Genomic DNA, 14,418 nt, shown 5'->3' with positions numbered 1-14,418 from the left:
CAAACGCTCTTCATCCCATGCTTATCCTTCTTTCAATCTCGATCTCATGTCTTCAGGGAAAACTGTCTGTCCCAAGTACGATATGTTGAGGTCCGTCCATATTTAATCCCTACATTTTCATTGAATATTATCTTAGTTTTACTCATATTCATATTCAGTCCTATATTTCTGTTTTCTCTATTCAAATTTTCTATCGTCTTCCGCAGTTCCTCTCTTGATTCACTAAACAGAACTATGTCATCTGCAAATCTTAAGTTAAGGTATTCCCCATTAATGTTAATTCCTTCATTTTTCCAGTCTAATCATTTTGAATCTTCTAGACACGGTGTAAATAATTTATGATTGGTGGGGTCTTCTTGTCTAACTCCTTTCTCAATCGGAATTTTTTCACTATGTAGTTATAGGATTGTTGTACATCCCATACATAGATACCTTCAAATGTTCTAGCATAAGATTCGTCAATTCATTGTCTTTGAAGGGATTTCAATACATCAGCAATATGTCAAGATCAATGATGCACCACATCATGTTTCATCTTTATCTTACACACACCTTGCTTCTACATCTTAGAAAACTTTCTTTTTTATTTTCAATATTTCTACGCTTTTAGATTTTTTTCTGCTACAGCGTATATCTTGAATTGTAGTTCTATTTTTATTGAATGCAGCCTTAATTTTAATATCTGAAACCACCTCTGGTGGCAGATAATGATATAACATAGTTGCAGCTTACGCATATTACTTTGAAGCTTAGACCTTAAGGAAGACAAAAGCTATGCAGAAGATTAACGATGTTGTCTTCGGTTAGTGTATGCCATATATATATATATATATATATATATATATATATATATATATATATATATATATATATATATATATATATATATATATATATATATATGTATGTATATATATATATATATATATATATATATATATATATATATATATATATATATATATCATGTAAAGATGGCTCCTGGGCCTGAGCACCAATAATATATTATACAATGACTCGTGTCTGGGAACCAAACATATTGTACCAACCGTGTGTCACACGATCGTAGAGTTCATTATGTGCTTGTATCTTCGCTCTTCCCTCGCACTAAAAAGAACTTGAATAAACATGCCTGTTTTTCTCACCGGTAACGGTGTCAATTTTGAACATGAAATTTATTGTTGCATTGAGCTTTTGTATATAAAGGAGAGTGTTCTATGATAAACTCACTGGGTTGTTTTCATCCTATCTTTGAGTCACAACCTTCCCTCGGCCCGTCACATTGGTGACCCCGGAAGTCGACTCGCTCCTCCCGCCTTCCACCCCCCCTCGCCCCTCCATCGTTGGTACTATGGCGGACTCTACGGAAGTTGGCGCTGTGGCTGCCCCACTGAAACTTTCATCCTTCGCCAGCGGAGAGGCGTTTGCTTGGTTTCAGCACGAAGAAGTCCAGTTTCGCATCAAGGGCGTGACTCGCTCAACCACCAAAGCAGATTATGTTCTCGTGGCGATACCCGAGGACACCTTCCAGGAAATATCCGACTGGCTTTGTGAACAAGGAGACACCCCAATAGCCTATGACGCCCTCAAAGCATACCTTCTGCAGCAGTACTTGCAGTCGCCAGCCGCCCGTATAGCAAACCTTTTTCAGGTCTCTTAACAACCATTGGGGGACCAAAGGACTTCGCTCGCCCTCAGGGAAATGACCAGTATCACTCCCCTGCAACCTGCCGCAGACGGCTCTCCTCGTGAGGTGAACCTACTTCGTGCCTTTTGGATATGCCGTTTACCCGAACCTGTATGCGCTGCCATACCTGATGTCGATAATTTACCCATAAAGGACTTGATGACCAAAGCCGAGGCCCTTATGGACAGCCACCTCAAGACCTCCATCAACGCCTCCACCCCTGACGAAGGGGACGCCTATTCAACGTCAACCGAAGCTGACGTGAATGCCGTAGGACATACACGCCTACCCCGTGACGTGCCGAAGCGGCGACAAAGCCATCCACCACCCACTAGTCAGTCGAGCCCCAACCAACAACTTCTACAGCCACTTACTACCTCCCATCCGCCGCAGTTTTGCTACTACCACTCCAGATTCAGGGCAACCGCAAAGATATGTGTCAAGAATTGTCAGTTGCCTAAAAAAGTGTAAGTAGGCCATCGCTCGTGGCGGTGGCGTCCCGTGTTTCTAATCTTTTCTTTTTACATGATGCAGGAACATGCATGGGCTTTTTGGTAGACATGGGTGCTTGTCGTTCTCTTTTGTCAAGGGAACTCTTCAGGACACAACATAGTCTGTCTACATCTGCCAACGTCCGCTTGGTGCTGCCAACGGATCTGCGATACCCACCTACGGTTACGAGAACCTCACATTATAGTTTGGAAATGGTAAATTTAATTGGAAGTTTCTCGTTGCTGACGTCACATTGCCAATCCTCGGTGCGGATTTCCTCTCTCATTTCCACCTTCTGGTCGATGTCGCCCAATGACGATTGGTCATCGCAGACTCGTACTTGTCGACACCTCTTCAACCCGCCCCCTCCAACCTCGCTCTCCACATCAGCGCACCCACGGATGCCTACGCCCACCTCCTCACGTCGTATCCGGAAGTTTTCCGTCCAGAACTTCGCCAAACGCCCACGGTTCCTGCTGAGCACGGTATTTATCAGCATATCAAGACGACGGGACCCCCAGTCTTCGCAAAATTCAGACATCTGGCACCGAAACAATTGGCAGCCGCCAAACAGACGTTCGCCGAAATGGAGGAAATGGGCCTTTGCCAGAAGGCCTCCAGCTCATGGTCGTCACCCTTACACATCGTTCTGAAGAAAGGCGGCTCCCTCCATCCATGCGGGGATTACAGGTGCCTGAACATGTAAACAGAACCGGATCACTACCCCCTTCCAAACATTGCCAACGTGACCTCCTACCTACACAAAGCGAAGGTTTTCTCTACGCACGACTACCTGAAGAGGTATCATCAGGTGCCTACGAACCCAGAAGACATCCCCAAGACTGCCATCACCACTCCGTTTGGTACATACACCTTCAATTACTCCTGTTTTGGCCTTCGTAATGCTGGGGCCCCGTTTCAACATCTCATGGATGGCATCTTAGGGGACCTCCCCTTCTGTGTATGTTATGTGGACGACATACTTGTGTTCTCCTCCTCAAAAGAGGAACACATCCGTCACCTGCGCATCGTGCTCGATCGTTGCAACAAAACGGCCTTGTAGTCCGGTACGACAAATGTACCTTTGGCGCCAACGAAGTGTCGTTCTTAGGGCACCACTTCACTCCTGAAGGAGATCATCCCCTCCCTGAGAAGGTAGCAGCTGTTCAGGAGTTCCCCGCGCCCTCGACGGGCATGATGAACTATTATCACCGTTTTCTGCCAGCCATTGCCGCCACTCTTGCCCCCTCTACGCCTCCCTCAAGGGAAAGCCAAAGGACCTGAAGTGGGGTCCCCGTCAAGAAGCGGCCTTCTGCAATGCAAAGAAGGCCCTATCAACTGCTACGCTCTCACTTTTCCTATCCCACATGCCCCTCTCCTTCTCTCCACCGATGCCAGCGACGTCGCTATTGGTGCAGTACTCGAGCAGGTGCTCAACGGCTCGCCCCGCCCATTGGCCTTCTTCAGCAGAAAACGGTCCAAGGCAGAATCGGGTTATTCTACCTTCGATCGCGAATTGCTGGCAGTGCACTTGGCTGTCCGTCACTTTCGCCATTTCTTAGAAGGTACGCCCTTCGTCATTCGCACAGACCACACGCCTCTGGTGCACACCTTCACTCGACAGTCTGACGCCTGGTCCGCCCGTCAACGGCGACATCTCTCCGCCGTGGCTGAATACAATTGCACCCTTCAATACGTCCCTGGAAAAATGAATCCCATTGCCGATGCCCTGTCAAGAAACACGTTGGCTGCCGTTCAACTGGGATTGGACTACAACACCCTGGCTGAAGCCAAACGACAGGATCCAGAGTATCAAGCATGTAGGACATCCTGTGACATCAGTACTGGTAGACCACGACCTTGAATTCCTGCTCCCATGCGCCGGCGGGTGTTTGATATCATTCACAGCCTTTCACATCCCTCGTGCCGTTCTACTGCACAGCTGCTGAAGATGAAGTTCATTTGGCACGGCATTTCTAAGGATGCTAAGGATTGGGTCCGCGCCTCTACTTCTTGCCAAACTTCCAAAGTACATCGATACACGGATTCCGGAGTGGGCACCTTTCCTCAACCTCAGCGTCGTTTCGCACACATTCACGTCGACGTTGTAGGCCCCTTACCCACATCACAATGACATCGTTACCTGTTTACCGTCATCGACCACTCCACTCGTTGGCCTGAAGCCATTCCCATGGAAACTGCAACGTCCGCCTCATGCACATCTGCCTTACTCTCAGGATGGATTGCAAGATTTGGTATCCCTGAGCACATTACTTCTGACAGGGGTACCACTTTCACCTCTCAATTGTGGATATCATTAGCGAATCTCCTGGGCATCACCCTACATCAGACAATGGCCTACAACCCCGCTGCCAATGTAATGTTTGAACGTTTTCATCGCACCCTCAAAGCAGCTTTGATGTCCCGCTGCAAGGATTCCAACTGGTTTACTCAGCTTCCCTGGGTCCTCCTGGGACTAAGGACCACTCCTAAAGATGCCCTCGACGTCTCGGCAGCTGAAATGGTGTATGGCGACCCGTTGATCGTCCCTGCTGAATTCTTTCCTTCTACAACCTCCTCCGACGATCTCCAGCGCATACGTCACGTCGTGAGAAATTTTACGATCTCCAGCGCATACGTCACGTCGTGAGAAATTTTACTCCATGCCGCCAGACTTACAAGCCCCCAGCGAAGCATCACATACCGCCAGACTTGCACTCTGCAACACACGTCTTCCTGCGCAACGACACTAGCAAGCCACCGCTAACGCTCCCTTACATGGGCCCTTTCCTTGTGATCCGACGCAGTCCGAAAGCATTCCTACGAAACATTCATGGCAAAGAAGACTGGGTCTCCATTGATCGTCTAAAACCTGCTTATCTCCTGCCAGATAACCCGCCTACAGTTCACCTCTCTAGATCAGGGCGCCCTGTTTAACATATACAGTATGTCATTTTTAGGGGGGGAGCCATGTACCAACCGTGTGTCACACGGTCGTACGTAATTCTTTTTGTGCTTGTATCTTCGCTCTTCCCTTGCTTTCATCCTGTCTTTGAGTCACAACCTTCTCTCGGCCCGTCACAATATAATGAAATACATATATTACAGTTGGAAAGCTGATCAACCTCTCGAATTCCAGACTCTCCTGTTTGCTTTTACATTAAATCTGTCACACTTGGAAATATTAATACCTGAACTCTGAGACAGTTAAATAACTCCCAGACAGCAATATATAAAACAATGAATATCCAAAGGTCTCCTAAGTACACTCAAAACAAATCTGGGAAATTATTCTTAAGAATTATTCAAACAAACTTACTACAGATCTTTATGGGATACGAGCGAGATGTGATAAACACTGATGGTAGAAATAATACACTCTTTACAAAAATAAATATATTCTATATAAATTGCAACACTGAAAGAATTTACATAAAACAAATAAATCACTTGAAATAAGTCTGAACAAAACTTAGATTAAGAGAAAAATGTTACGATCTGAAAATTATATATTAACTGGACTTTGAATGTTAAATCTGATTAAACCTTAGAATAAGACAAAAGAAATACTTATGAAAATTATACAATCCCTTTTTTCACTTGAAATTAAATCTTAATACAATAATTAAGTTTGACACTTAATGAAAATAAATAACCATATTACAATACAAGAACCTATCACCTTCCTACAGGGCCATTTACAAAAACTCTAAGAGAATTTTATAAGTACTCACTATGATTACAAAAACTCGTCACACCAAAACTTCGTTATTTCACTAAACACTTTTAAAACAATACACTGAGCTGTGTGCAAGAGTGAGAGAGAGGGGAAGATGGCTGTCTTAAGGCTGGAATTCTCTGTCTGTCTATACAACCCTAGGGGTTGCCTTTATAAGAAATTTAGCTACTTCCAGAATGCCCAAGGAGGGTGAGTTCTGGAAGTGCAGGGGCCTGGCTAAGGTGTCAGAGCTACCAAGTATTGCTCTCTCGAACACTTACTAATGCAATAGGGAGACGAATCCCGAGTTTCCTGGGCAACTATAACGCACAGCAAGGCGACTTTCTGTCAGCTATCTCCGCCCACCATTTCTTCTCGAAAAAAAGAAAAGAAAAAAGATAACATCCTATTATTAGGTTTTTCACGAATTTTTAAAAGCACGTGGCATAATGCTTATTCTCTCACAAACATGACGCAATACCTCATAAAAATAGAAAAAACATTACCTAAGCCATTGTTCCTATCTTGTGAGGTCACATAACACCCTCAAACAGTTTACGTGAGGCTTCGTAATAAACATGCATGGAGTAAAAAGTTAATTCTTAAAAATAACCTAAATTTACATATACTAACTTGAATAAACAATACAATAAAATCAACGACGAAAGTCTTACGTAACTTACATATTAAACTTATGTCTACACGAGAGGAACTCTTCTTAAGAGCTGGCTAACCTCTTCAATGCATATATGGAAACTAAATAAGATACATGAGTAAACTACTGAATCTACTCTACACTAGACCAGCTTCGCAATATATATATATATATATATATATATATATATATATATATATATATATATATATGTGTGTGTCTGTGTGTCTATGTGCGTATATATATATATATATATATATGTATCTATATATACATATATATACATATTTATATATACATACATATACATATATATATTATGTATGTGTATGTGTGTTTGTCTCTGTGTGTATGAAAAAAAAAAAAAATATATATATATATATATATATATATATATATATATATATAGATAGATAGATAGATAGATATATATTTAAGTAAGTATATATATATATTATATATACCTACATACACATATATGCATATATATATATACACATATATACATATATATGCATACACACACACACACACACACACACATATATATATATATATATATATATATATATATATATATATATATATATATATATATATATATGTATGTATGCATATGTGTATATGTACATAGTGTCATTAGACTTTTTACAACTCAAAAAATATGTTTGCAAAAGCAAATGTGCAATAATATGCGAAAATTATTAAGATTAGTAGATATTTCATTTCTTCCTTTAACACACCTCTACAGTATATAGTCACCATTGGTTACACGAAACACATTCAGATGGTATTCAATATCTTTCCATATTCGCTGTAATGTAGCCTTGTCAATTATGGCAATGGCATCAGTCATATTTCGTTCCCATTTCTTTTCTTTTTTATACACGGTTTCTTTAATCACCATAAAATGAAGTCCAGGGGAGTAATATCTGGGAAACGAGATGGCTAGGGAATTGGGCCATCCATTCCAATCCACCTGTCTGGAAATATTTAATTTAGGAATCCACAAACACGCAGTCCCTAATTTGGTTGTGCATAATCTTGCAGGAAAATGATGGTTGTTTGAAGATCCTATAGTTTTGGTGCCCCATATTCAGTCAAAGGCTCTAGGTAAATATCTATAACGATTGATGTATTGACGAAAAATGAATCAGTGATTTTATTGTATATGTTCCCACACTGCACATTCATCGTTAGGCCCTGTCCACAGTACCGGGCAGTCCCCGACGGGCAAACAGTGATACCAGGTCGCAATAGTTAGTGGAAATGAGGGTTGATGACGTCAGAAGAGGGAAAACTAAAGGCAGGGATCTGGCAACACTTTATGATGCCAGATCCCTGTCTGTGGTTTTCCCGCTTCTGACGTAATTAACCCTCAATCTTACTAACTATTGTGGTCTGGTATCACTGTTTGCCCGTCGGGAACTGCCCGGTAGTGTGGACAGGGCCTAAGACTATCATAGTGAAGCTCCCTAGTCACATGGGGATGCTGTGATACTAAGATTCTCACATTACATGTGTTTAGTTTCTCAGAAACATGAAAGGTTGCCTCATCCTTAAAACAAACTTGGGAGATGAATGTTTCACTCTAAGTAATTCGTTCCAGCATGCAACTACAAAGTCTTTTTGTCTTTGTTTATCAATTGGCCCCAGTTCTTTTAGAAGTTGAACTTTGCAACTGTACAATCATAAGTTCTTGTGTAGGACTTTGTGCATTGTCGAACGTAGTAAATGTAAGTGACTGGCAGCAATACAGATGGACTTTGTAGGAGAACGAACAAAGGTTTGTCTTACAGGATCGAGGTTTTTCCCCAGATGTTCTTAGTCATCCACTCTTCCCATTATCCAACTCTGTCCCTATCTCTATAAACTTCTTATGCCATGCATAAACTGACGGACGAAACGCTTGATCTCTTTCATGGTTAATTCTGTAGTTTAGCCGAGTCTATGTATCCGATTTTGTTTTAATATACTGTAACACAAATTGCGCCTTTTCTTGAGGAGTAAGCCAGTTTTAGGGGTTCATTTAATATTATCTCTTCTAGCAACAAGGTATCTGAAATGCATACATGCAATGTAATTAAACACTTTGATAAATGCTGAGTCTTGTACAAATAACAAAACTGATAATGCTATCTCATGAGTGGCCATTATAGTGTATTTCTTAGTTTTAAAGAGGCTATGAATATCATGTATTTGTAATGTTCGTGTGTGTGTGTGTGTGTGTGTGTGTGTGTGTGTGTGTGTGTGTGTGTGTAATGAAAGGAAAAGTAAGTATCACAATACGTTACGGAATGTTTGGTGACACTGAATCAGACTTCAATTCCAAGATCATAAGGTATGTGTGTGTGTCCGTTTAGTTACATCATTATTATTTCCAGTAGTATTTGTGTATTACTAAATCACACGAGAGAAAATTCCCCTCCATGATGGCTTTGTTATTGGAAATGAAGTGGGTAAGTACACTGTATATTACGTTGTATCTCGTGTCTAGTGTAGTTTTCCTAGTGTTGATTTAAGAGGGGATTTTCCTCGAACATCCGGATTATCCTAAATGATGGATTATTTATACTATTCAGTATGAACTATAATTTATTCATATAGATAGATAGGGCCCCAAGAAAATTACATTGGTAAACAGTGTTCTTGTACATTATAAACACTCCATGTAATACAACGTTTTATCGCATTTTACGTGAAAGTACAATAAGAATACACATAAAATGTATTATGCAAATTAAATTGTATCTTTTTAGAAGCTGTATTTTTTCTTATTCTTTCTCCCTCTACCTTTTTCTTTACACTCTCCTCTAATTCACCAAATATCATAAATAACAAGAAAAACACTAATTTCAAAGGAATTATGAACATTATCATAATCTTATGACTACTGCCCAGAATACCTGCTTCCTTAGTATGGAAATTTATGTATCCAATGCATTCTCTTCCAAATACTATAGGAGGCTGTCGCTTGAAAACGAACCAAAATTTAAGGACATACAAAAAGACTAGATTCGGAAACAAGTACCTGGTTCTCTTGTTGTTTCTACGATCATGTGATCCAGTTGCAACAATTGTTGTGGCAATTGCTGTTATAGAATTATTTTTTTTTTCTTTTTTTTTTATGTGAATAGGGGCTTCTCTGTAAGGAGGTGGCTCCAGAGAAAGAATATTATACCGTACTTTATCAACCCCCGTGACTAAATCCTTTATGTCTATAACGATCATGATCTTTTCATTTGTGGTTTTATTATCATTATCATATTATTACCAGATCATTGACTTGACAACACTTCTTTAACTATATACAACTTATTCATAATTGTAGGTGTGATTCTGGATTTCAAATTTTAGAAAAATACATTCGGTCAGTTACTTCTTCAATTGGGAAAAAAATTGATTATTAGGAAAGTCATAAGATTTTCGGTGATTAATCTATCGTGATGAAATGCATTATCTATTTCATTCTACCTTGTTTCAAGTAATTTTCTCCTGTCTGGTCCTCAGCTGTTGACTCTCATTTTAATATGTTGGACATAACTTGGTGCCTTTTATATTTCTTATTCCAGAACTTGATATCAATGTCCGGCACCATCGTTCTTTAATTTTTTATTCATGTCTAAAAGAATGCCTGAACAAACTAGAACTAGAAACAAATGTTACCACAAGACACATGAGTGACAAACATAGGCTATCTGAACCAAGAACAAATAGTAAATTTGGTGAAAGGGCTTTTAGCTACTGTGCGCCTAGACATTATAATAAACTGCCAACTGAAATGAAGGACCTAAAGGGAGCAATTGAATTTAAGAAGAAACTAAAGACATTACTTTTCACAAGATCATATGATTTGGAAGATGCTACAATCAAAGAATTGTATAAGTTATAATGAAAATGTTTCGTTAGATGATTAATATGGATCCGCCCGAGAAGTAGTTCACTCGACTTCAGTGGAGGGCATAGTAACATTGTGGATGCTTAGAGACCATATTTGTGACATGGAAGATGTAAATATCAGAGACAAAATTGTGTCAAACATTTTCATACGCAGATATATTTTGGAGCAGCGAAGGATGATTAATGGAGAACGATATAACAAACTTTTGGAATTAAACAGAAGTAAGATGTACCAAATATGGAATTCATAGCGAGTTAAGATGTTTGCAACCTTAATATTATTTATGTAACATAATAAAAACACTATTGTAACTATATCTGTACAATCTGTCTTGCTAATAAATAAAAAAAATAAAAAGATTTAAACCCAAAACAAATAAACAAGTAAACATAAAAATTCATAAATCTGACCATCGTTTGGGTTTAGACAGTACTACCCTGTACGTAGTACTAGGTATGCAGTTAATTCTAACAGTCTTGCCTTCTCCGTCATGAGACTCAACAATACACAGTGTTCTAGAAGTTTTATTCCAGCTGTGACTATATTGTGGATTGATGTTCCTATCTAGTGGCTTACTCGGTGAAACTTCAGAAGTTCAAACTTGTAGCAAATATGTTTATGTTGAACAGATTAATATAAGCATTTTCATAGTTTACGTATGACATTTATTTCAACGTTGTTACTGATCTTAAAATATTTCTTATTTTTATTCATTACTTCTCAAATGTAGTTTATTTCCTTATTTCATTTCCTCACTGGGCTATTTTATCTGTTGGAGCCCTATGGATTGCAGCATCCTGCTTTTCCAACTACCCTTGTAGTTTAGCTAATAATAACAATAACAATGACAATGACAATAATAATAATAATAATAATAATAATAATAATAATAATAATAATAATAATCTTTCATTGCTCTGAGTATTATTCTCCCGTCTTGTCTTCAGCTACTACCTCTCCTCTTAATTTGTTTGACAAAAACTAGTTTTCTATTAAATCCCTTATTCCTTGTCTGGATATGAATCTATAGTACCGTCGTCATGCATATTCCATAAGATCTTCCATAATTTTGAGCATCCTTTGCATTCACATGACCCGGATTGCACCACCACGTACTGTTAATTTTAAATGTTGCATTCTCCATCATAAGGATAAATGCTATGGAGTATTCTAGAGGTTCCCCGGATTGCACCACCATGTACTATTAATTTTAACAGTGTTGCATTCTCCATCATAAGGATAAATGCTATAGAGTATTCTTGAGGTTTTATTCCAGCTGTGACAGCATTGTGAAATGATCTTCCTAGTTTGGTGGTTGAATCGGTCAAAATTTAGAAGTTCAAACTTTCTGCAAAGGCTTTTCCTTCGAAAAAGCTAACAAGTCTCTTTTCATAAAGAAATCTGTCAGAAATCTTGGAGTAATCTTGGATGATAGACTGTCAATGAATGAACATATAAATAATATGATAAGAAATTGTACGTATCATATTAGAAACATAGCATTTAATGGTAAATACTTAAATGAAAAATCTATGGCCATACTCATTAATCACCCACATATTTTCGAAAATTGATTACTGCAACTCACTGTTCTATGGCTTACCAAATTATCAGCTGAAGGAAATTCAGATAGTACAAAACAGAGTCGCTATATTAATAAAAGGACTACACAATAGGGAAAGAGTTACCCCTGCACTAATTAAATTACACTGGCTGCCCGTAAAGGCGAGAATCGAATACAAGCTACTCTTACTAACGTTTAAGATACTGAACCAAAATGAACCAAAATATCTAAAAGAAAGCCTGAAAAAAATAGAACTAGAAACAAATGTTACCACAAGACACATGAGTGACAAATATAGGCTATCTGAACCAAGAACAAGTAGTAAATTTGGTGAAAAGGCTTTTAGCTACTGTGCGCCTAGACATTATAATAAACTGCCAACTGAAATGAAGGACCTAAAGGGAGCCATTGAATTTAAGAAGAAACTAAAGACATTACTTTTCACAAGATCATATGATTTGGAAGATGCTACAATCAAAGAATTGTATAAGGTATTGTACCAACCGTGTGTCAAACAATTGTACATAATTCCTTTTGTATATATTATGCTTGTATCTGCACTCTTCCCTCGCACTAACACGAACATGAAAATTTACGTCTCCGGTTTTCCTCTGTGACATTGTCTGTCTTGTAAACATGTTATGTCCTGTTGCCTTGAGGTTTTGTATATAAAGGAGAGTGTTCTATAATATTATAACTCAGTTGATTGCATCCTGCCTTTGAGTTCACAACCTTCTCTCGGCCCGTCACATTGGTGACCCCGGAAGTCGACTCGCTCCCACCGCCTTCCACCCCCACCCCCTCGCCCCTTCATCGTTGGTACTATGGTGGACTCTACGGCAGTTGGTGCTGCGGCCGCTCCATTCAAACTTTCATCGTTTGCCAGCGGAGAGGCGTTTGCTTGGTTTCAGCGCTCAGAAGTCCAGTTTCGTATCAGGGGCCTGACTCGCTCAACCACCAAAGCAGATTATGTTCTCGCGGCGATACCCGAGGACACCTTCCCAGACATATCCGACTGGTTTTGTGAACAAGGAGACACCCCAATAGCGTATGACGCCCTCAAAACATACCTTCTGCAGCAGTACTAGCCATCGCCAGCCGCCCGTATAGCAAAGCTTTTTCAGCTCTCACAATAACCGTTGGGGGACCAAAGGGCTTCGCTTGCCCTCAGGGAAATGACCAGTATCGCTCGCCTTCAACCTGCCGTAGACGGCTCTCCTAGTGAGGTGAACCTACTTCGTGCCCTTTGGATACGCCGTTTACCCGAACCTGTACGCGCTGCCATACCCGATGTCAATAGTTTACCCATAAAGGACTTGATGACCAAAGCCGACGCCCTTATGGACAGCCACTTCAAGACCTCCATCAACGCCTCCACCCCTGACGACGAGGATGCCTATTCAACGTCAACCGAAGCTGACATGAATGCCGTAGGACATACACGCCTACCCCGTGACGTGCCGAAGCGGCGACAAAGCCGCCCACCACCCACCAATCGCTTGCGCCCCAACGAACGACTTCTACAGCCACTTACTACCTCCCATCCGCCGCAGTTTTGCTACTACCACTTCAGATTCGGGGCAACCGCGAAGAAATGTGCCAAGGATTGTCAGTGGCCAAAAAACGTGTAAGTAGGCCATCGCTTGTGGCGGTGGCCTCCCATGGCTCTAATCGTTTCTTTTTACAGGATGCAGGAACGGGCGTGGGATTTTTGGTAGACACGGGTGCTTGTCGTTCTCTTTTACCAAGGAAACTCTTCAAGGCACGACGTAGTCTGTCTACATCTGCCGACGTCCGCTTGGTAGCTGCCAACGGATCTGCAATACCCACCTACGGTTACGAGAACCTCACCTTATCGTTCGGAAACGGTAAACTCAATTGGAAGTTTCTCGTTGCTGACGTCACAATGCCAATCCTCGGTGCGGATTTCCTCTCTCATTTCCACCTTCTGGTCGATGTCGCCCACCGACGATTGGTCAACGCAGACTCGTACTTGTCGACACCTCTTCAACCCGCCCCCTCTAACCTCGCTCTCCACATCAGCGCACCCACGGATGCCTACGCCCACCTACTCACGTCGTACCCGGAAGTTTTCCGTCCAGAACTTCGCCAAACGCCCACGGTTCCTGCCAAGCATGGTATTTATCACCATATCAAGACGGCGTTACCCCCAGTCTTCGCAAAATTCAGACGTCTGGCACCGGAACGATTGGCAGCCGCCAAACAGACGTTCGCCGAAATGGAGGAAATGGGCCCTTGCCAAAAGGCCTCCAGCCCATGGTTGTCACCCTTACACATCGTTCTGAAGAAAGACGGCTCGCTCCGTCCGTGCGGGGATTACAGGCACCTGAACACTACCCCCTCCCAAACATTGCCGACGTGACCTCCTACCTGCACAAAG

The 14,418-nt window shown here is 40.9% G+C and overlaps 1 protein-coding gene across 1 annotated transcript in view; it reads right to left on the bottom strand.

Annotated features, from left to right (window-relative positions):
* LOC137646679 (adhesive plaque matrix protein-like) overlaps positions 1-9,783 on the bottom strand; it is a 29,751-nt gene extending 19,968 nt beyond the window's left edge. Inside the window, exon 1 of the mRNA XM_068379820.1 lies at positions 9,584-9,783. Coding sequence (XP_068235921.1) covers positions 9,584-9,783 — 200 coding nt within the window. The remainder of the gene's footprint in view (positions 1-9,583) is intronic.
* Between the last annotated feature and the right edge of the window lie 4,635 nt (positions 9,784-14,418).

This window comes from Palaemon carinicauda, chromosome 1, assembly GCF_036898095.1.
Source record: "Palaemon carinicauda isolate YSFRI2023 chromosome 1, ASM3689809v2, whole genome shotgun sequence".
NCBI classification, from domain to species: domain Eukaryota; kingdom Metazoa; phylum Arthropoda; class Malacostraca; order Decapoda; family Palaemonidae; genus Palaemon; species Palaemon carinicauda.
The sequence above is the reverse complement of the archived record's forward strand: the minus strand, read 5'-3'. Positions and strand labels throughout refer to the sequence as shown.